Source organism: Mytilus galloprovincialis, chromosome 4 (genome assembly GCF_965363235.1).
Source record: "Mytilus galloprovincialis chromosome 4, xbMytGall1.hap1.1, whole genome shotgun sequence".
Lineage (NCBI taxonomy): Eukaryota > Metazoa > Mollusca > Bivalvia > Mytilida > Mytilidae > Mytilus > Mytilus galloprovincialis.
In genome coordinates this window covers 12016594-12037277 of record NC_134841.1, presented here as the reverse complement: position 1 = coordinate 12037277, position 20684 = coordinate 12016594, and the positions used below count along the sequence as shown (strand labels likewise).

General features: G+C 32.8%; 2 protein-coding genes across 5 annotated transcripts in view; one reads left to right on the top strand and one right to left on the bottom strand.

The window, feature by feature from the left end:
- LOC143071370 (neuronal acetylcholine receptor subunit alpha-10-like) lies at nt 1-11792 on the top strand. 4 transcript variants are annotated; one of them, XM_076245623.1, is made up of 9 exons: nt 1-172; nt 4064-4182; nt 4246-4375; nt 5039-5172; nt 5843-5887; nt 7098-7207; nt 7520-8055; nt 8642-8832; nt 11410-11792. In XM_076245623.1, exons 1-9 carry the CDS (start codon nt 124-126, stop codon nt 11602-11604), a joined length of 1509 nt encoding a protein of 502 aa, XP_076101738.1. In that variant the 5' UTR covers nt 1-123; the 3' UTR covers nt 11605-11792. The 4 variants fall into 4 exon arrangements, with proteins under 4 accessions (XP_076101738.1, XP_076101736.1, XP_076101737.1 ...); XM_076245621.1 differs by having other exon boundaries at nt 4064-4236; nt 4273-4375; XM_076245620.1 differs by having other exon boundaries at nt 2-172; nt 4064-4375.
- An 897-nt stretch (nt 11793-12689) lies between these two features.
- LOC143071368 (neuronal acetylcholine receptor subunit alpha-10-like) overlaps nt 12690-20684 on the bottom strand; it is a 29281-nt gene continuing 21286 nt past the window's right edge. Inside the window, exons 2-7 of the mRNA XM_076245618.1 lie at nt 18332-18474; nt 17319-17363; nt 16790-16899; nt 15589-16124; nt 14936-15126; nt 12690-13725 (exon numbers count right to left, since the gene is read on the bottom strand). Coding sequence (XP_076101733.1) covers nt 13549-13725; nt 14936-15126; nt 15589-16124; nt 16790-16899; nt 17319-17363; nt 18332-18474 — 1202 coding nt within the window. The 3' untranslated portion in view covers nt 12690-13548. The remainder of the gene's footprint in view (nt 13726-14935; nt 15127-15588; nt 16125-16789; nt 16900-17318; nt 17364-18331; nt 18475-20684) is intronic.

The window sequence follows — 20684 nt, the reverse complement described above, 5'->3', positions numbered from 1 at the left end:
TCAAAGGTTGACCAAGAAACCAATTAAACCTGAGGCACATTGACTGTAAAGTGTGTGTTGAACATAACTCTACAAATCTTAAAGGTCACAAAACAAGTTTATATAATTTTTCATTGTGAAGCAATGTTTTCGAGAAAAGTTTTTCTTGCTTTCTATGTTTTGATGTTACAAGGTAAGATTTTTTTGTATACACATTTAATAATTCATATTTTAGTTTGTTCTTATGATTTCATATGTCAGCGAAAATTGAAAAAAAAACAATCCTATCTGTAACGTTTTCAATAGGGACATCACTGTTTTGCGATTTACATGAGAATATTTGAGCCATGATATATATGAGAGACAACTCATAATAAAACTTGACATGTAAAATGACTCAATACAACCATTAACCTTCTTGAATATAACGATGATTGCATTTGTTTATAATGTCTTGCCTTATTTGATACTTCATTTTCATTTATTTTCTGAGCAGCTTCATTTTCGTTACAGTAAAAAAAAGCACTAACCAACCAATACCCTACTGTCCTACAGTCATCACATGTAACCGAGTGCGCTTCCATTGATGAGAATGATGGAATATCTTGGAAAAGCATGACCTCTACGGTCACAGTGTCTATCATTTCCCAATACAGGAAAATGTAATGTTTGAAATCTTTCAGCACAACAAGTGTTCGTACTACAGCCTAGCCAAGATCAGATGTGCATTTCATATTGGGTCTATGTTATAGGCTTGTAAAGACAAGAAGATAAACTTTACATAAGTAATATATCTTTGAACTGAAGAAGAGAATGTAGGGTTTCACAATGAATATCAAATATTATGTATAGGTGTTACCGTTTTGAAAAAAAACACTAAAATACACGCTGAAAATGGGCAAAATTTCACGTTATGTTGTTTCATTTAAAATTTCGCTGTTTTTATCAATTGATAGTTACTAAGTGAACTTAATTTGAACTACATTACTGGTTCACTGTTATAGACAATTTATTCATCTTTCTTTTAATGGTTGTTGCAACAAAAAATCTTCAGTGGTTACAAAGTAATGATAAAAAGTTGAATACTATGCACTTGTTATGAAATTTTGTACTTTTGTTTTTAGCTTGCTCAGTGTAGTGATAAAAGAGAAAAATTAATCAAATTTATGCTATTATGTGTTTTGTTTTCTCTTCTAGTATATACAATATCAAAAACTACCTCATTTATCAAAATTGCAGTACTCTAGCTGGAGATATATGCCATCAAAGTTGGATATACAAATAAAGTTAAAAAATGTCTTGTCCGTAGACATGCATTCCCAAGTAAACTGGAAGCATAATTACATTAATGTTGCATTGCTAAGTTCCTGTTCTTTTGTAGATATGAAAACACTACTAACATTTTTTTCTACCATCTATTAATAGAGGAAAAATTCAAAAATATGTCAGAATGTCTTGTCCATAGACACATGTCTTGTCCGTAGACATGTCTTTTTATCAATATTGGTTGGCTTTATGGGTCTTAAGTAGTCCTATGTGTTGTTTAAACTTAGAACTATCTTATTTTTAATAAATAAATGGTAATTTAAGTGTTCTCAATTTTTGTAAAGTTACTTTACAGGAGTGGATTTTAAAAAGTGTCAGATTATCAGTCATAAAAAGCATACCTTATTTTACTTCAATATTGTTTATTCCAGTTGCTGCATACCTTAAAAGATTAACTAAATCAAATGAAGAAAAAGTATTTCTCTCTCTCTAACTTTTTCTTTTGCATTTCAGTATTAACAGCAGATGAGGAAGTGTCTACGGACAAGACACTTGTACATAACAAGTATCAAATTCAATTATTTATCTGCTATGGAACTTAAATCTTATTTATAGGTGATGAAAGTTATCTATTCAAATTTAAACTCAGTATTTTCAACATAAATATAGTCACAATTAATTCTAACAGATTTGTTTTTTAACTGAAATTGTCTTGTCCGTAGACATTACCACAATATATTTGTATCCAATTTCCTTGATTTCAGCCTAATCTGATAGGTAAAATGTATGTAATTTTTTTCTAGAGAACACATTCAACTACATTTGTATGTCAAAATTGAGTTTTGATAATAGTTTGATTGTTTTAAAAAGTCAGATATATGGATCAGAGTTAAAAGAATGTGTCTTCATTTTGGCTTAATCAATAAATTATTGAGATATGTAAAGAATTATGGGTACATTTTTATATTTTCCAAAATTTAAAAAACACAGCTTAAAATTTAATTGGTAACTTTCAATCTTAACTTTAACAATCATCTTTGAAAGCATTTAATTGAATATCAATAAAATGTCTTGTCCGTAGACATTATCAAAATGTATTTGTTTCCATTTTCCTCGAAGTTAAGCATCATTTGATAGATAAACCTGATAAAATGTATGGTTTTTTTTCTTTCAAGAGAACACTTTCAGCTAAAACAAAATTAGGTTTTAATAATGCATTTCATTAAATATGAATACAATGTCTTGTCCGTAGACAAAACATATAAATTGTATTGCTAAGTTTGATTGTTTATTGTAAGAATATGCATCAAGTTATTTTAATGTTCTATACACCAAAAGAAAGAGTTTTTTTGGAAGTTTTGTTATTTATAGATAAGTTTAGATACAGTTTTATCAGATAAGATTAATGATCAAAGAAAGCTACCGTTGTTTGAAATAACTGTGAGTTAAACATGTTCTTGTCATTTTTTTTTCAATTAAAATGTTTGATATTCAATAATTCTAAACATATTTTATTGTCTTTGTCATTGACCAAAAATCTGACACTGGTGACCATGTCTTGAAGGCAACCATTAAAGAAAATTATACAGTTTTTAAACACCATTTATTTAATAAATATATTAAATATTTCTTCCAAAAACTGCATGTCATTATATAAATGCTTCCAGTGTTAGCCTAACGATGGCAATTTTTCATAATTTAAACCATTTTTGAACCAAAATATCAAAAGAGTTTTTCCCTGAGGTGATACTCATTTTTGACTTCATGTGAAACACAAAATGCACATCTGATTGTGACTAGGCCGACAAGTAATTCACCATACGTACTAGCATAGTCTTCATATAGAGAGATATAGAGAGATATTATAAAGCTCTTTATAGGTTTTTTTCTAATTTAGTGGCAAAGAACTAACATTAAAAATTAATAAAATATAAAATCTGTAAACCTTTTAACCTCGTCATCCTAATCCTGATCCTTAGGTCAATATATACATGTAGTTTGACACAACTGGTGACTTTGTGTTAGCTTAATTCATCTTGGTACTATTATAGTTTCCTGAGAAATATCACATTGTATACTTCTTACGCGCATGATCAGAATTCCTCAGGGATAAGTGTATCTTGAAATCGTCATGAACTCTTTAAATATTCCATTATATCTGCTGTTCTCTCTTATATCTCTTTCTTTGCTGGTGGCTAGAAAGAGATATGAAGATCTATTGGGATGTTTTGTATCTACAGCTGTCTTTTTATTTCCTCTCTTTCCTGGTGATATCTCGTACGATTAAGTAGGAAGTGTTTTGTGTTTTCCTCTCCACCAGATTCGAAGTATGGCGTGAGGGATTGGCCTATCTGATGGCGATATTTATTTATTTTATTGTAGCCTGTTCTAAATTCCGACATGATTCTCTCTATAGCTTGATTCTGATAATTAAGTAGATGGTCTCTCCTCCAATACAGGAACTAATTCATTTAGTTGTCTCCCAGTTTTACTTCTAGCCAATCTAATTTGCCATTTAAGTTTTGTTGATATCTTAACTGCACTTTTCACATCTGACATTGTTATGACGTTGTACTGACGTTGAAGACTTGGGGCCTTCTGTGATGCATCTTTTCCTAATTGGTCCGCTAGTTTGTTCCCGGCTATAAAAGCCTGACCTGGGATCCATGATAGGGTAGTTTGTATGCCGCCTCTCATGGGAAGTCCTAATGCAGCCTTTCTTTATTGTCGAGTTAGTTAGTTGTATTTCAGTTGAGTGTCAAAAGACCAACAAAAGGGGTGACAAATTTTATTAGAATATAATTTACCTTTCTTGCAGCATTATCAACAGCCAATGAAAATACTTCGACAAATGCTTGCATGACGACTGAAACTTCAACTGATGCCAAAACGTCTACGTATACAACTGATGTCAAAACGTCTACGTATACAACTGATGTCAAAACGTCTACGTATACAACTGATACAACTGATGTCAAAACGTCTACGTATACAACTGATACAACTGATGTCGAAACGTCTACGTATTTGACGTCAACCGCTCCAATGACAACCACTCGAATGAATTCAAATAACAGTGTAAATCTAGAAGACAATGAAACAGAAGATCAAGCTTCGTTTAATTACCGAGGTAATCGTATTTTAGTGCGAGGTAAATTTTCACGGGAACTGGACTATTAATGTTCATGGATCAATGATCGTCGAATCAGAATCTATGCTGTTAGACTATCAGTCCGGAGGTATTGACCATATTTCACAAAAAACTTACGCGAAAAATATACTCGAAAGTAGTAAAATGTTTAGTATAACTTACGATCGATATTATTGTAAGATTTTTGTGTAAAAAGAGGCTCTGCGCGATTTTAATAGTGTATTTCGATCGAAACTTTTCGGTCTATAAAAACAGTGCTTTTCTCAAAATTAAATTTTGCAACAACCCAATGTGACGTTCACAATATTTAGCTTTTATGCTTATGTTTTGCTCATATCATTATAACATAAATCTGTACGATCTCGAACATTTATCCCCCCAAAAATAAAGCGAAAAGAGCAAACTATTTATTTTGCATACAGATTCTTCAATTTCTCAAATCCTACTCTTGTTAAGCCATCGACAAATATAGGAAGCACAAAATTTTATCACTCAGGCAAAGTTGGACCTCAAGTAGCAAATAATTACGAATCCAAGGTTGCATTTATTTATTATATGTAAGTATTTTTGATGAAGGTTAACCCCATAAAAGCAATTCGGAAACACAATTTAAAAATTAAATTACTAAATGTCTTTATGTAGGTATGGACGCCGGATACACAGATTTGTCACTTGATATCGGAGACAGCTATGAATCAAGCGTGATTCCATACTGTGAAGGGTCAGATAAGGTCACTGTTACCATAGACATGGTAATACGTCAGCTGATCAATTTGGTAAGTTAATGTTCAATACCGTACAGTAAGCTATTTTAAAAACGTTCCTAATACTAGTATGTTGAAAGCAAATAAAAAACAAATACAGGAACCAACAATATCCACTGAGATACAGACCCTTGATAAATGGGACATGTACAAAACGAATGTGGTAGGGTATAATATGAGCGTTCAATCCCTTCTTTAACTTAGAAGGTTCTTTAGAACTTTTATATTCTGTCGTAGAAGTATTGCATATTTTCATACATAATTATAAAAATAATAAACTTACCTCTGGAAATGATGCTAACTAAACAATCAGAAGCAATGTTAAGAAGGAATATTATTCATAATTTACAGTGTTTGGATTGTCGGAAATAGCCAGTACCAAATATAAGTTTTGATGACCAGGCAAAATGAATTACCAGTACCTGATTATTCAACTCTTGAGAATGATACACTTGCAGTAGCCCTGTGGTATTCTAATATCAATTACATAATAGAAAAAAAGGATATAGCACAAAAAGCAAAGGAACAGCGCTTTTATTGCTTTTCGTCATTTCAAAGTCACAGTGAGGCCTTCAACACGGAGTAAACAAAAAATTGCCCAGTCTCGTTTACCTGTGTACATTGTAATTTCACGAAAGGCAAAACTATAATAACTCTACCTTTATTGTTTTCTTTGTTGTAGGACGAACCAGAACAAATATTAGTACTCAGTGCATGGATGCGATGGGTAACTATATAATTGTTTTTCTGAGCAGTAGATAGATAGTGAAAAAAGAAACAGCAAAATAACAAAGAGCAACCATACAAATAAACCTGTCTGATGTGTTTCCTTTTTATGCCCCATTTATGGGCATTATGTTTTCTGGTCTGTGCGTCCGTTCGTCCGTCTGTTCGTTCGTCTGTTCGTCCGTCTGTCCCGCTTCAGGTTAAAGTTTTTGGTCGAGGTAGTTTTTGATGAAGTTGAAGTCCAATCAACTTGAAACTTAGTACACATGTTCCTTATGATATGATCTTTCTAATTTAAATGCCAAATTAGAGTTTTGACCCCAATTTTACGGTTCACTGATAGAAAATGATAGTGCAAATTTCAGGTTAAAGTTTTTGGCTTCAGGTTAAAGTTTTTGGTCAAGGTAGTTTTTGATGAAGTTGAAGTCCAATCAACTTGAAACTTAGTATACATGTGCCCTATGATATGATCTTTCTAATTTAAATGCCAAATTAGAGTTTTGACCCCAATTTTACGGTTCACTGAACATAGAAAATGATAGTGCAAATTTCAGGTTAAAGTTTTTGGCTTCAGGTTAAAGTTTTTGGTCAAGGTAGTTTTTGATGAAGTTGAAGTCCAATCAACTTGAAACTTAGTATACATGTGCCCTATGATATGATCTTTCTAATTTAAATGCCAAATTAGAGTTTTGACCCCAATTTTACGGTTCACTGAACATAGAAAATGATAGTGCAAATTTCAGGTTAAAGTTTTTGGCTTCAGGTTAAAGTTTTTGGTCAAGGTAGTTTTTGATGAAGTTGAAGTCCAATCAACTTGAAACTTAGTATACATGTGCCCTATGATATGATCTTTCTAATTTAAATGCCAAATTAGAGTTTTGACCCCAATTTTACGGTTCACTGAACATAGAAAATGATAGTGCAAATTTCAGGTTAAAGTTTTTGGTCAAGGTAGTTTTTGATAAAGTAGAAGTCCAATCAACTTGAAACTTAGTATACATGTTCCCTTTGATAAGATCATTCTAATTTTAATGCCAAATTAGAGAATTTATTCCAATTTCACAGTCCTTTAAACATAGAAAATGATAGTGTGAGTGGGGCATCCGTGTACTGTGGACACATTCTTGTTTAATCATTTATATTATTTCCATTAACCCTTTCCCTTTCAATTAATACATGTATTTACTACACAACCTTCATCATTCACACAGGGCTGGTTTGACTGTAATTTGGTTTGGAACGTAACAGACTATAATGGTACAAATAAAATTATTTTACCCATAGAATCTGTGTGGATGCCAGATATCAGCCTGTATGAAAGGTACGTATCTTTTTTCTACTTAAACTTGCTTTTTTTGCAATTATTACTTAAATTTAGAAAATGGGAATACTAACAATTAAGTATCTTTATTTGCATTCCAATTATATCAAACGCATTTCGTCATTAATGCCAACAGTATAAAAATTATGTTCATGATACTGCCAACTCTGTAGATAAGCCGATTGCAAACGTGAAAAAATGTTACCACCTCAAAAAAAAAATTAGCTTGTTAAACTAATTGGATATCTAAAAATGTCACTTGTGTTCTCCTACTTATACGCTTAGATTGCAATGTAAATGTGTATTTTTCAGTGTTGCAGAGGAGTTTTTTGGATTGCTTGATTACAGAGCTATAATTCATAGCGATGGTACTGTGAGATATACGTTTCCCACAAAACTAGAAACATTTTGTCAGTTGGATGTGTCTCGATTTCCTTTTGATTCACAAATTTGCACGTTAACATTTGGTTCATGGGTTCATAATGGATTCGAAATCGATGTCACATCACTGGTTAGTAAGGTGGACCTGTCCCAAACTAAAGAAAACGCAGAGTGGAGTATCACCAAAGGTGAAATCGTCCGACATGAAGTGATTTATGGATGTTGCCCAGAACCGTACCCGGATGTGACTGTTTACGTCTATATGAAAAGGAAACCAACCGGATATGTAATTAACATTATCATCCCGTCAATGCTGGTTACGTCTATCGCCATTTTAGGATTTATACTTCCGGTTGACTCGGGAGAGAAAATAGGATTACAACTGACTGTTATGTTGACTATTTCAGTTTTTCAGATGTTGGTTGCTGAAAAATTACCACCTTCTGCTGATGTTGAACCTTTGATTTGTATGTAAATGTATTTGCTTTCTTCTCTATACTTATTTTAACGTCCTCGGTTTGGCTTCCTCTGTCAAGTAAAACCTGACTGTCTAGGTAGCTTAAATTGACGACCAACACACAAGCTTATTGACCTGCATATCAACTATATGAATGAGCTTTATGTGTGTAATTTTATTGTATATGACAAGACAATTAATAGCAAAAATTACAAAATTACTTAACTTAAGTCTCTTGGTGAAATAAAACATATAAACAGTTTTGTTAAATAGTACAGCAATTCCAAAAAGACTGACCAGAGACTATCATATATTTATATGTTTATACATAATCTACAACATTCTTGAACTAACATGAATCTTTTTTTCTCCTTAAAAAACGTTTGTTCGATCATTATGTTAATTCGTGATTAAAGTGTGCAAATAAACTAGTCATAGATATCAGGATTAAAACTGTGTATGCCAGACGCAAGTTTCGTATTCAAAAGGCTCATCAGCGACACTCCAATCAATAAACATAAAATGTCAAATAAAGTACATGGTACATGATGAATTATGCATTCAACTTTCTTATCGATGTTTCCCTTTTGTTTCAGCAACATTCCTGAAGTTCACACTTGTATTAAGTGGTGGATCAACTCTAATGCAGGTCTTAGTTTTGAATGTATATTATAAAGGACACAGCAAAATGCCAAAGACTGTCAAGTATTATATCCTACAGCCTCTGTCAGTTTTAACGCTGGTCCCAATACCAGGAATGAAAAATCATATCTGTAAATCTAAACCAGTAAGTTTTTACCCCTAAAGCTTCGGTCACACCTTACCGTATAGCTCGAACGGACGCCTAACGGATAACTTTTTTTCAATCCGTTCAAAATTTGAGCAGCATGTTCAAAACTTTGAACAGACGTCCAACGGATAAAATGTCCGTTGAACGTCCGTTAGGTGTCCGTTCTGTACGGTACTCGTCCGTTTCGATTCCGTTTTGTATCCGTTACGTGTCCGTTATAAATCCGTTGGAGGTCTGGGAAATAAATTCACCAACGGACTTCTACCGGATGTTTAACGGATAAAACGGATGTTGAACCGATCTGAAACGGATAAATGCCAATTGAAATTTTCGTGTCAGAAATGCCAATTATTTGTATATTAGATTTCTTAAGGTTCATGAATTCTTATTATTCATAATCGATCTTAGAGTAAAGGCACGTCTTCACAATCAAGCATCTCTTATTTAGGCCAGACACTGCCCTTTGGCAATGTATCTTGTTCATCCGTTTTATCCGGTACGCTTCCGTTAGGTGTCCGTTTTATGCGGTTCTCGTCCGTTGGATGTACGTTCGACATCCGTTCTGTACGGTACGTTTCCGTTTCTCGTACGTTGATATCCGGTGTTTGTCCGTTATGCATTCGTTACACGTCCGTTGTGTTCGGTCAGTATATCAACGGACTCCCAACGGATAACACGGATAACAATTTTGACAACGGAAAACTTTTATTTTCATCCGTTAGGCGTCCGTTCGTGCTATCCGGTAAGCTGTGATCGAGGCTTAATAATATTGGTAGTACAACTTTACACATTAAATATTTTTTCTGTGGTGAACATTTAAATATGAAAACAAAAAAGTGCGAAAAAAAAGTTGCCACAACTTTTTAGGACCTAGTGAGACGGTAGCAGTGAGTGAGTATCGTTCCACAATACAAAATCTGCTGAAGTAGGCATAATGAAGACAAGATAGCTATAGCAAAATATTTATCAAAATTTTTAATTTCAATTATTTCAAGATGTGTAATATTTGTGTATCAAAGGATATCATTTTTTCCCCTTTTTGGATTGGTGATGTTTCCTTGGCACTTCCTAACGGTGTTTATAGTTCACAACTAATGTAGTTCGCTATGCTCGTGTCTATTGTGACATTTTTAATTTTAACAAACATAATCTATGAATGTTACTGTTAAATTATTAAACCAGGGATTTCATCACCACAAGTTGCTAAAAATCTTCCATATATACATGTATAAAGATTTGGTTTTTGAAGTTTGGTTGTAACTGTAGAAAGCTTGTTTCAAACGGGATAGCACATCCCCATTTATACGGAAGTGTTGTTTACCGTGCTCGGAAATTTAGAAACGGTCATGGTAAACTTATCTATCCTGTAATTAGATCGTGGAATATTGTTTTTATTGGTATTAATATTGATTTTGTTATCAGTAAATTAAAAGTTAACTAAATTAAAATATTATTGTTATATACATATACTCATTCATGGATCTACAATCTGTCGATACCTGTTTCTTGGCATCGCACATGATCATGTTTTTCTCTGACTGTTTATGGCGTTTTTACACTAAATTCATGCGATGTTGGATGTGTAATAATTGACAATTTAGTTTTAGAAGCATAATTTTGTTTATAAGTTGTTAGTGGCTTTGAACTAGCTGTCAGTAACTGCGAGTACTCGCAAATCAGCACCTAGTCTATTTTTGTTGTTGGGATAAACAAGTACCCAGCCACGTCCACTCTGTTTTTGTTAGCTGTATTTCTATATAATTTAATTTTGGATGTAACGTGTCTTCTGATTGGCTGAAGTTTTTTTGTTATCAGCCCATAGACATAATTTAGTCATGTGACCGTGACGTCATCAACGTTTTTTCATGGTTTTCTACGGTTTAAAATGGAATTTAGAATTAAATTATAAGAAATGACTGTTATATTTTTTCTGTCTATTCGAAATAACATAAAAAATGTGGTGCACACTGTTAAATAACCCGCTACGCGCGTTATTCAGTGTGCACCAAATTTTTTATGTTATTTCTTCATAGAAAGAAAAAATATTAGTCATACCTTAATTGTATCCATATAATGAGTTAAGACTTTTTCAACTGATATTTATAGTTCGTTCTTATGTTGTACTGTTGCACCACTGTTCCGGGTTAGGGGGAGGGTTGGGATCCCGCTAGCATGTTTAACTCCGCCACTTTCTGTATGTATGTGCCTGTCCAAAGTCAGGGGCCTTTTATATCTGACTATGTGGTATGGGTTTTGCTCATTGTTGAAGGCCTAGGCCGTACGGCAACCTGCATTTGATTATTTCTGTGTCATTTTGGTCTCTTGTGTAGAATTGTCTCATTGGCAATCATACCGAATCTTCATTTTTTTTTTTATATCAAAGGATATTAACTCCATTGCAGATGGACACATTTTATAAATCTTGAAAAGGGAGATAAATTTTATCTAGAGTTTTTTGTTTGTTTGTTGAATAGCTCCTGAACATATTCCAAGAACCACGCTAATATAACCACCAATCATGTAGTAACGATTATAAAAGACGTACTAACATGATTATTTTTATGTTTCTTGTAGGATACACAGCTGGTTAAACTATTCCACGGAATGACTGGTCGTAAATCGCCATCAAACGACATAACGATGGAACCAAATGACCCTGACCTGTGGATGTACCTGTCTGTCATACTTGACAGATTAGGCTTTGGCCTGTTTGTTCTTATTTTGATCAGCGGTACAGCGCATATTTTCGTGCGTATGAACACAGAGTAATCCTTTTCGGAAGGTAAAAAAGACAAGTTGTAAATTGTACATGTACATTTTGTACGTATTTCGTGTAGATAAAATGAATTTTTATATGGCCTCAGAATATTGTTTTCAAGATTTTAGAAGAAAATGTGTCATTGAGTTTCATTTCATCTCTCATGTTATAGAGAACAAATATAAAATATGTTATTTTGTTTGTTTGTTTGTTGTTTTTTTATTATTTCATTTTTGATGATGGACTTTTTAAAATCGAGCTGTATTCATACACCATACACATGGCATGTTTGCGTAAATTGTTTTGACTACTAGTAAGTGAAAGTACAGCCACTATAAATTCAAAATACAATTTTTCTTAAACAGTTTTGTTTTACAGTCACTTTTTATTAAATAAGGTTATGTTTAAAAAGCATTGACTATGCGAAAATAATACGTCACAAAATTGTGATTCATTTTGCTATGAAAATAAAGTATATGAAAACTTTGATATTGATATCAGTATGAATCTCGGACGGAACCTTTTGGTTTTAATCTCTCAAGCATTTATATTCCGGCTTACTCGAACTTATGGTCTCGATCGGACGAAAGGTATTTCAAAACAGGACAGTTTGTTTTAGCGATCATCTCTCTATCGTTATGTTTCTTGAAACACAATTAGGGAAATAAGCAAAACATCATATGAAACAGGACCAAACTTTAAACTTTTGGAAAATTTAAAAAAAAATTGAAGATACTACTAAGTGGACAATTACATTCAGGGATAGAACAAAAATAAAGGATCATATAAATAAAGGGTAAATCATATAAATGTTGTGTAATAAAACGTCAATAGAAGTATCACATGTAAATGAAAAACCCGAGATCACCAGGTTCATTTTTTGGTGGGGTTCGTATTGTCTTTTGATTGTTTTTCCTTTCTTGTCATGGTATGGTCAGTTTATTTTCGGTTTATCAGTTTGAATATCCCATTGGAATCTTACACCTCGTTTTTAATGAAATGCGAGGTATTTAGGTATACTGTAGCAGGTCAATATGAAGGTCATAAACGATAAACATTTTTTATATGTAATATCAATGCAAATGAAATTGCACTAAAACACAAATCTTTATTTTCGCTTTTGTGTTTTAGTTATTCTTTTTACTTTCTTAAAGTATTTTTATATACACATGCACACCAAAAAGTATTACAAGTACATAGTAAGTACATTATACAATGTGTTAAACATTCCAAATAAGTATTCATATAAAATTATCTATAATTGCATATAAAATTGAGAATGGAAATCTTGAATGTGTCAAAGAAACAGGAACCGATTAAACAGCAGAAAAAGGCGAAGGCCACCAATGGGTCTTCAACACAGCGAGAAATCCCACACCCGGAGGCGTTTAGGTGTCAGACCACCAATTAAAAATCTCTATCTATTTAACCATTTTTTGCAACTTTCACAGCTTCCTAAATATTTTACCTTAAGTCTAACTTCTTAGAAACCAGATATATCCCGAATTGTACATGTATCAGCTTTCTACATGCTAATTTTCACCATACCTTTAAAGCCTTCTAACAAAACAACTGACCTTCGAACAGAGGTACTCCAAAAATAACCCCTAGTTTTCTGGAAATCTTAAATTAGTATACTATGGAGCGCATTAATCCTCAATTTTTAATGCAAACTCATAGACAAGTAAATTTTGGCTCAAAATGGTCTAGACATATTTCTCTTTCACCAAAAGTTTTATTTCTGCAAATGTGTAAGTTAGTTTAAGTAAACAATGACGTCAAAAGCACTATTTTGTATCAGAGTAGGGCTACTTATACGTTCTAAATTGGAGGGAGTAATTGGTGGTCTGACACCTTTATAAATTATGACCATGTCACCACTATCGTTTATCTAGTTTGGTATATACGTTAGGTTAGGTTATTGCCTGCATGTATAAATCAGTTTCTTTAAATCCTCATTCAGACGCAGCGTTTGTGATGTTTCCGAATACAACAATACAACCAATCACCAAGGTCAGGGACAATAATGCTAGACCAAGTCTATCTATAGCGTTTGAAAAACATTTCCATATGGTAGCGTTGTCAGAATGTTCTGTTTCCAGTTTGGCTTTAGTAATTTTTTCGACATCGTCCTAGAAAAAAAATAAGCAAGGTAAAGCTAGTTTGAAGTATTTCGGGTCACTCTGTTTAGTATTAGTTTTTATTCAGTCTGTCAATATCTTCATTATTTAGTGTTGTAATGCAGAATATACACTAATAAATAATAAGTTTTTTTTTAAACCTTGCATAGCCAGAAAAGTTAAAAAAAAAAAAAAAAAATATCAAACTCCAAGGCAAATAGAGCAAGTCTACAAAAACTGACAAACATCCGATGAAAATGATTGGTTTAACCTGGTTTTATAGCTAGCTGAACCTACCACTTGTATTACAGTTATGAATCGTTCCTTTATATAAACAAAATTGGTTGAGCAACTGAAACATACATAATAGGTCAATGTGACGATAATTTTGATCGATTAACCAAAACTGTGACAACACAACTATCTAAGAAATCCAAACAAACATACAAATAAATCTAACAAAGACGTCAACCAAAAGGTAAAGATGGTAGTAAATCTTAACTGACAACGACCTGAATACGACGCCAACAGCCAACAAATCACCAAATTAGAAGAAACTTTTTAAGGTTTGAGCATAAATTGCCATGCGGCTCTTGGACTGATATTGAACCTAGGGCTGATAATACATGCGATATGAAAAATGCCGTGCAATAATCTGATATCACTCGACTTCGCTGAATAAGGAAATTATCAGTCAGCAAGATCAAACGGGGAAAATTTCGTTAAATAGCGATAATTTTAATTCTCACACTGATTTAAAATAAACTAGCCACTATCTCCTGGCTATATTAGTCCAAATAATTATGACGTCTTGAAAGGATATGATATTTTTTTCTTTGACGCCTTATGTATATCTTTTTTCTTTGACGCCTTATGTAAGGCGTCAAAGAAAAAAAAAATATCATAGCCTTTCAAGACGTCATAATTATTTGGACAACTGGCTTTATCAGAATGCAATTTTGTCAATTATTCTATCAAAATTATCGCAAGAGGACTATTCTGTAATTTTAATTTTAAATTGTTTGTAATAGTCAATATAAAAAAGAAGATGTGACATGATTGCCAATGAGACAACTGTCCACAAGAGACCAAAATGACCAAGAGCATTTTATTTATTTTCCCCGCCAGAAAACTATTTATACAATGGGCGTTAGAAATCCAGGCTAAAAATCATTTCATTATCCTGTCCATGGTGCAATCCAAACGAAAATAAAACAAATACCTTTTTCGCACAGCAGATGTTTCTTTCATCCCCGGGTAGAGTAACAAACGTTATCAGGCATGCTGGTGTGATCACGCCCTTCATTAGCCAACTTGGAATATCTTGCTGACCACGGTAAAAGACATTGATAACAACTCCCTGTAGAATGGTTGAAACGCCAGATAATCCAAGTATAAAGTTGAAGAAGATAACTTAAACAAAAAATAAATAGGGTTAACATTTAGCAGATGAAACTATTAAATTCACATTTGAATGCATGTATCTGTGTTACTAGATGACACTTTAATATAGAGAAAACGCGTGAGCACTCTTACTTAAAGACCATTTAGTTCTGAAATTCGTCGTGCAAGTTTTCTTAGACTAATATTTTTTTTTTAATTTCAATTGCACAACATTACATAAGTAGTGATTTAATAATGTGTATATTACTTATACGTGATATTGCTTTTGTTTTCATATTCCATCTCTATCTAAACAATTGAAAATGCAAAACAAAAGCCAAGCAGTCCTATCGAAATTATCAATTATTTTACTTTGTGTATAATTTTTTATGTAAATATCTCATGTATTCGCTAACTAAACTGTAAATATGTTTTTTAAATGACACAGTATTTATTATGCGGCTTATTAAAGTAAAATGATACAATACTAACCAATCCATGGTGTTGCTTCAGCTGATGGAGGAAGCTTGTCCGCTACAAGTAGCTGGAAAACAGACATTGCTAACATAACGGTTATCACCAACGATACTTTCTCACCGGAACTAACCGGAAGTATAAATCCAAGGGCCACTAATATCGTGATCATAATCGACGGTATTATTATATTCGTCACGTAGAACGCTGGTTTTCTTTTCAAATAAAAGTAGAATGTAACATCTGGATATGGTTCTGGGCAGCATCCATAATAAACAACGTGTCGTTCTACGGTTAGTTTCGGAACTTCCCATTCAACGTTTTGTTTCATTGATGATAAATCGACTGCACTTGATCTTGGAGAAAAGTCTAGAGAAAATCCATGATAAGCCCAAGAACCAAAAATTAACTCGCATTTTTGTGAATCGAAAGGGAAGTTTGCAACATCAATGGGACACAAAGCTTCAATAACTGTTGGGAAGTTGTAATATACTGATCCATCATTGTAAATAGTTGGTCTAAAATCTGCTAATCCAAAGAACTCTGATGAAATGCTGAAACGGAAGTTGACAGTGTTTTCCATCAAAACAAATAATCATGAAATTTTACCCTGTTTTAGGTACACTTGTACATGCATTTCAAATAAAAATCCAAAAAGTCAAATACTAGTTAGTGGTAAGAATAAAGGTTTTATCTGTTCATATAAATTTTTGTGTATTTTTATTTTAATATATTGATCTGATAGTGCTACATTTTGTAGAATTAGTTCATTGATTTAAAAAGCAATATGTTATAGATAATGCATTTTTAAAGAGTGTTCTTGAAGTATAACACACCAAGGGCTGTCAGGCTTGGTCAAATGAAAGACTGACCGTAGGGATGTTTTTCTTTGTGCAATCCTCACACCCGAAACGGAATGCCATCAAGTTTATTGAGAAATTTCACGTTCGTTAGTGCAACGTTTGTATAAAGTTTGCAAAAGGTATGAGTTTAATAGACTATATTCTATTAATATACACTAAGAAAATTGTAAAATAGTCGTAGGTATAAGGTACTATTGCTATATTTTTATACAACTGAGCCGACAACGAAAATCACATCGCCCCTTGCATTTGAATTAAATGGGTAAAAGATTTACTGCATTGAAATAGTACCAATATAAAGCTGTAGAGGCATTTACGTCATGACTGTGAAACTTTCAGTTACTACTGTATTTTACCTGTCATAAAGGGTTAAGTCAGGCACCCATATCTTTTTATAAGGTACGATTATATTAGTTATTCCATCGAAATCATTTGGATCCCATTGAAGTAGGCAATCATTCCATTTCTGAAACATTCATATATTATTATTAATCAAAGCTACACTGCATTTATAATGAATATGGAACATAATTCAAAACTGATTATCTCTCATTTAGGCAGCAACCATTTGATTTTCTGGGGGGGGGGGGGGGGGGGGCTATGGTTTTTTTTCTGTACAAACTTTTTTTTTCGCCTCTGGCGAAAAACAATCTATTTTTTTCGCGACAAGTCGAAAACAATTTTTTTCTTTCAATTTTAGCATTACATATAGTGGCAGCTGAGGGTGAAACAAACAATTTTTTTTTCTCAAAATCAAAGACAAATTATTTTTTTCTCCAAAAACTGGAAACAAACTTTTTTTTCCAAAAAAAACCATAGCCCCCCAAAAATGTTTCCATTCATGCCCAAACGATTTGAAATGCTCATAGTTAGAACAAAACTTACCAGACGTATCCATAAATTCAGCTTTATAACTTGGTTAGGCTCGTCCTGTAAACAAGCAAATAATCTTTACAGATATTATAAGATAAAACGGGAGTAAGTCACGTTTAATGTTTAGTGTACCAGGTTAGTCTATCTGGGTTATGTGCTCTCTGTTATATTCTCTTTTTGTTTGTGGATCATTGTTTTGGAAGTCGGGTGTTGATAGATTTTTTGATCTGCTCTATTGCTCAATATTTTAGTAAATTTAGTAAAATAGACTGCACTAATATATAAAAGCAATAGTAGTATACCGCTGTTCAATAGTCATAAATCGATTAAGCGAAAACAAACCCGGGTTACAATCTAAAACCGAGGGAAACACACCAACTGGAATGGGAAAAACAATAGAAAACAGAAAAAACTGAACTGCAACAGAAGTAAAGAAAAAAACCCAATATACATAGAAACGGGCTATATTTTCTAACAATTGCCATATTTCTGAATTGGTACAGGTCATTTTAAGAACAAATAGTATGTTGAACCTGGTTTTATAGCTAACCAAACCTCCTGCTTATATGGCAATGCGTGGCAGGAATACAGTACACGTTTTAAATAAACGTAAGTACATTCAGGACAGAGAAATACATAAATGAATAATATAATAGTTCAACAACATGTGAACTGAAGATCAATAACGGATATCTGCCATGAATTTACGACATTACACAAGGACACCACACACGAAGTATAATCTGTTTTGTTTAGATCTTGAGGTATGAATGATTATTATTCCTCTTTGATTGACAATCTTATTGAAAGTGTATTTTAACCTAGAAATCTGCATCGATTTGCTTTAGAAATCGGTCTGAGGCTATCATTTCGTTTGATGTGTTTTACTATTAATTTTGATTATGGACTTTCCGTTTTTCCTCAGAGCTCAGTATTTCTGTGATTTTACTTTTTTTTCAATGTATGTTTGGCTTCATTTAACACTACTCAATAAATTATCAGAAGTAGCATGTTCTATAACATACCAATTCTATAACTTGTCGCAGTGCAACGCCTAGAGTAGCATTAACTTGTGTAGTCCCACTACATACTGGTCTTAAGCTGCTATCATAGTCTGCAAATATCACATCACTGACATTCTTAACAGGGCTTGTAGTACAATAAACAGCTAGAAATACAAAAATACGATGAGTGTTTCAACATGATCTAAATAATTCTCTGATGCAAAACTTCCACGAGTGACTTATTTAGGGATGAAAGACATGTAGGTAGTAGCAACATGATCAATCACGCTGGAATTCCAAAACATTTTTTAAATTTTTTTATCTATTGTATGCATTGTATATATATTGTCTGTTCAATGGTAACATTTGGAAAACCATAATCGTAGGCAAGGTCATAGACAGTTTAAGTTATTTATGAATTTAAACATTGTTAAATAACAACGCTTTAATAATATATGGGATATGGTTGATATATACTGGTGCATAGATAAATTTTGTTTCACAGGAAATCATATAAAGGTAATTAGAAAATTAATGAACTAGAAAATAATAAGGATAACGTATGTTGCCGAGTAAATGCACGTTGCTCTTAATAAGACCTATACATTTTGTACATATTTATGTGAAAGAGAGTTAGAAGATAACGTTGTGACATTACAAACATACAAGTGGAAGGGAAACCGATTATGGCATTGCAAAATTGACGACGTAAAGTTAAATAAGACCACAAAACAATACATAAAAAGGTTAAATGTGATCTCAAATTACAATCGAGTAAAAAAGATCGAATCGTATTTAGTAAATAATATATTTGGTCTTTTGTGACACCGACATTCCATGACGGTCAACCATCAATGTTTAATGAAGTCATCCTATTGATAACGCTTGATACTCATTTCGCTAATAATTGAAAATCTGCTTTGTTCTATTGTTCGGTTTCAAAAGGCTGGTTCTTTTAAGTATTTTAAACATTTGAAAACTCTTAATAACCTGATCTTAAGGTAATGGACATTTTCATAATTAAAACGTAGATACAAAAAATGTACACTGAGAACTTAGTATCTTTGTTTTGGTATTGTTGTGTTTACTTCTGTGATAAATCCAGGTCTCTGCTACATTAAGGTTACAGTCATTTAAGGTTGGTGCAGTCTATTTCTATTTCCAAAACAAAAACAGAAATAAAAAGATACGTATTCATTTTAAATTTCCAGATAGCAAATACTGAATGTAACCAACATGCAGGCTTCAAAATAATGAGACAAAATGACCAGAAAGTAATTTAATTAATTGCACACACAGGAATTTGAACCTTAATTATTCAGAACATAATTTAAATTCACACCACACAATCATCATCAAGTATCGAGTACCTAAAGGAGAAATTACTGGGCGAGACAAAGAAACTGAGACAGGTTTATTTTTATCAAGAATAAATCAACTCAAATTCAACAAAAAAGCGTAGGGATGTTCACATTGACAAATATATTTACTTAATAAGAAACTATGCCTTCCATCTTGAAAGTAGTGTAAAAAAGAACATTTTGAAACGGACCTGTCTGCATTTTCAAGCGTCCTGACACAGACAATTCAGTACAGTAGATAATGCCCGGTAAATGTAATTATAGTCTCAGACTATCACCTAGGTTTTGTTGAGAGACAACTGAGCTTTGAAGTATTTTATTCATAATATCAAACTACGAATGAGAAAAAATTAAAAAACCTAGTAATCAAATGTGAAGATTCCTTACGCTAATTGATTATATGAGATTATATGAAGGTCGCGAATAACAAACTGAAACAACATAATCACGGTTAATTGTCTTTTGCTCACCTGACCATAACTGTTTTCTGATTATCTTTATAAGATGAAACAACTGACGCGCATGCTTTGTTGTAAGCCACAAAGTTGTCTTGATAGATAAAAGTGGCTGGAATGGAGTGTCATACTATAACATACTAATGAAATCATCAAAATCATTTTGTAACTTTTATGTACTAATCTTAATATACAGGGCTTCTTCCTGGCGATATCGATTTTTAGCCCCACTTACCCGATAGAGAGAGCATATGTCTTCCCTGTTACATTTAACTTTACTAGTCTCTGTACCAACTTCCCAGCAACGTTAGGGGATGGCCATTTGATATTCGGGGGGGGGGGGGGGGGGCAGGAGGATTATGAAAATGAATAACTCAGCCTTGATAATCACAAAAATAAATGGTTTGTTCTGTGGTAGTTTGAAAATAAATAACCTGACTTACAATGTATTGAAAATAAATAACTCAGCAGGTCTAATCGAAAGTATGAGATGGCATCAGATTCTTCATAAAATTCATCTTTTTTCCAAAAAAAAAAATCGGGAAACACTTCCCAAAT

What these genes read in the sequence shown, in the direction of transcription:
- LOC143071370 (XM_076245620.1), top strand. Translation starts at nt 124, where the DNA reads ATGTTTTCGAGAAAAGTTTTTCTTGCTTTCTATGTTTTGATGTTACAA. An exon ending in TACGTCAGCTGATCAATTTG is followed by an intron (nt 5,173 to 5,842) that starts GTAAGTTAATGT and finishes TCTTTGTTGTAG; the next exon opens with GACGAACCAGAACAAATATT. An exon ending in TGATGTTGAACCTTTGATTT is followed by an intron (nt 8,056 to 8,641) that starts GTATGTAAATGT and finishes CTTTTGTTTCAG; the next exon opens with CAACATTCCTGAAGTTCACA.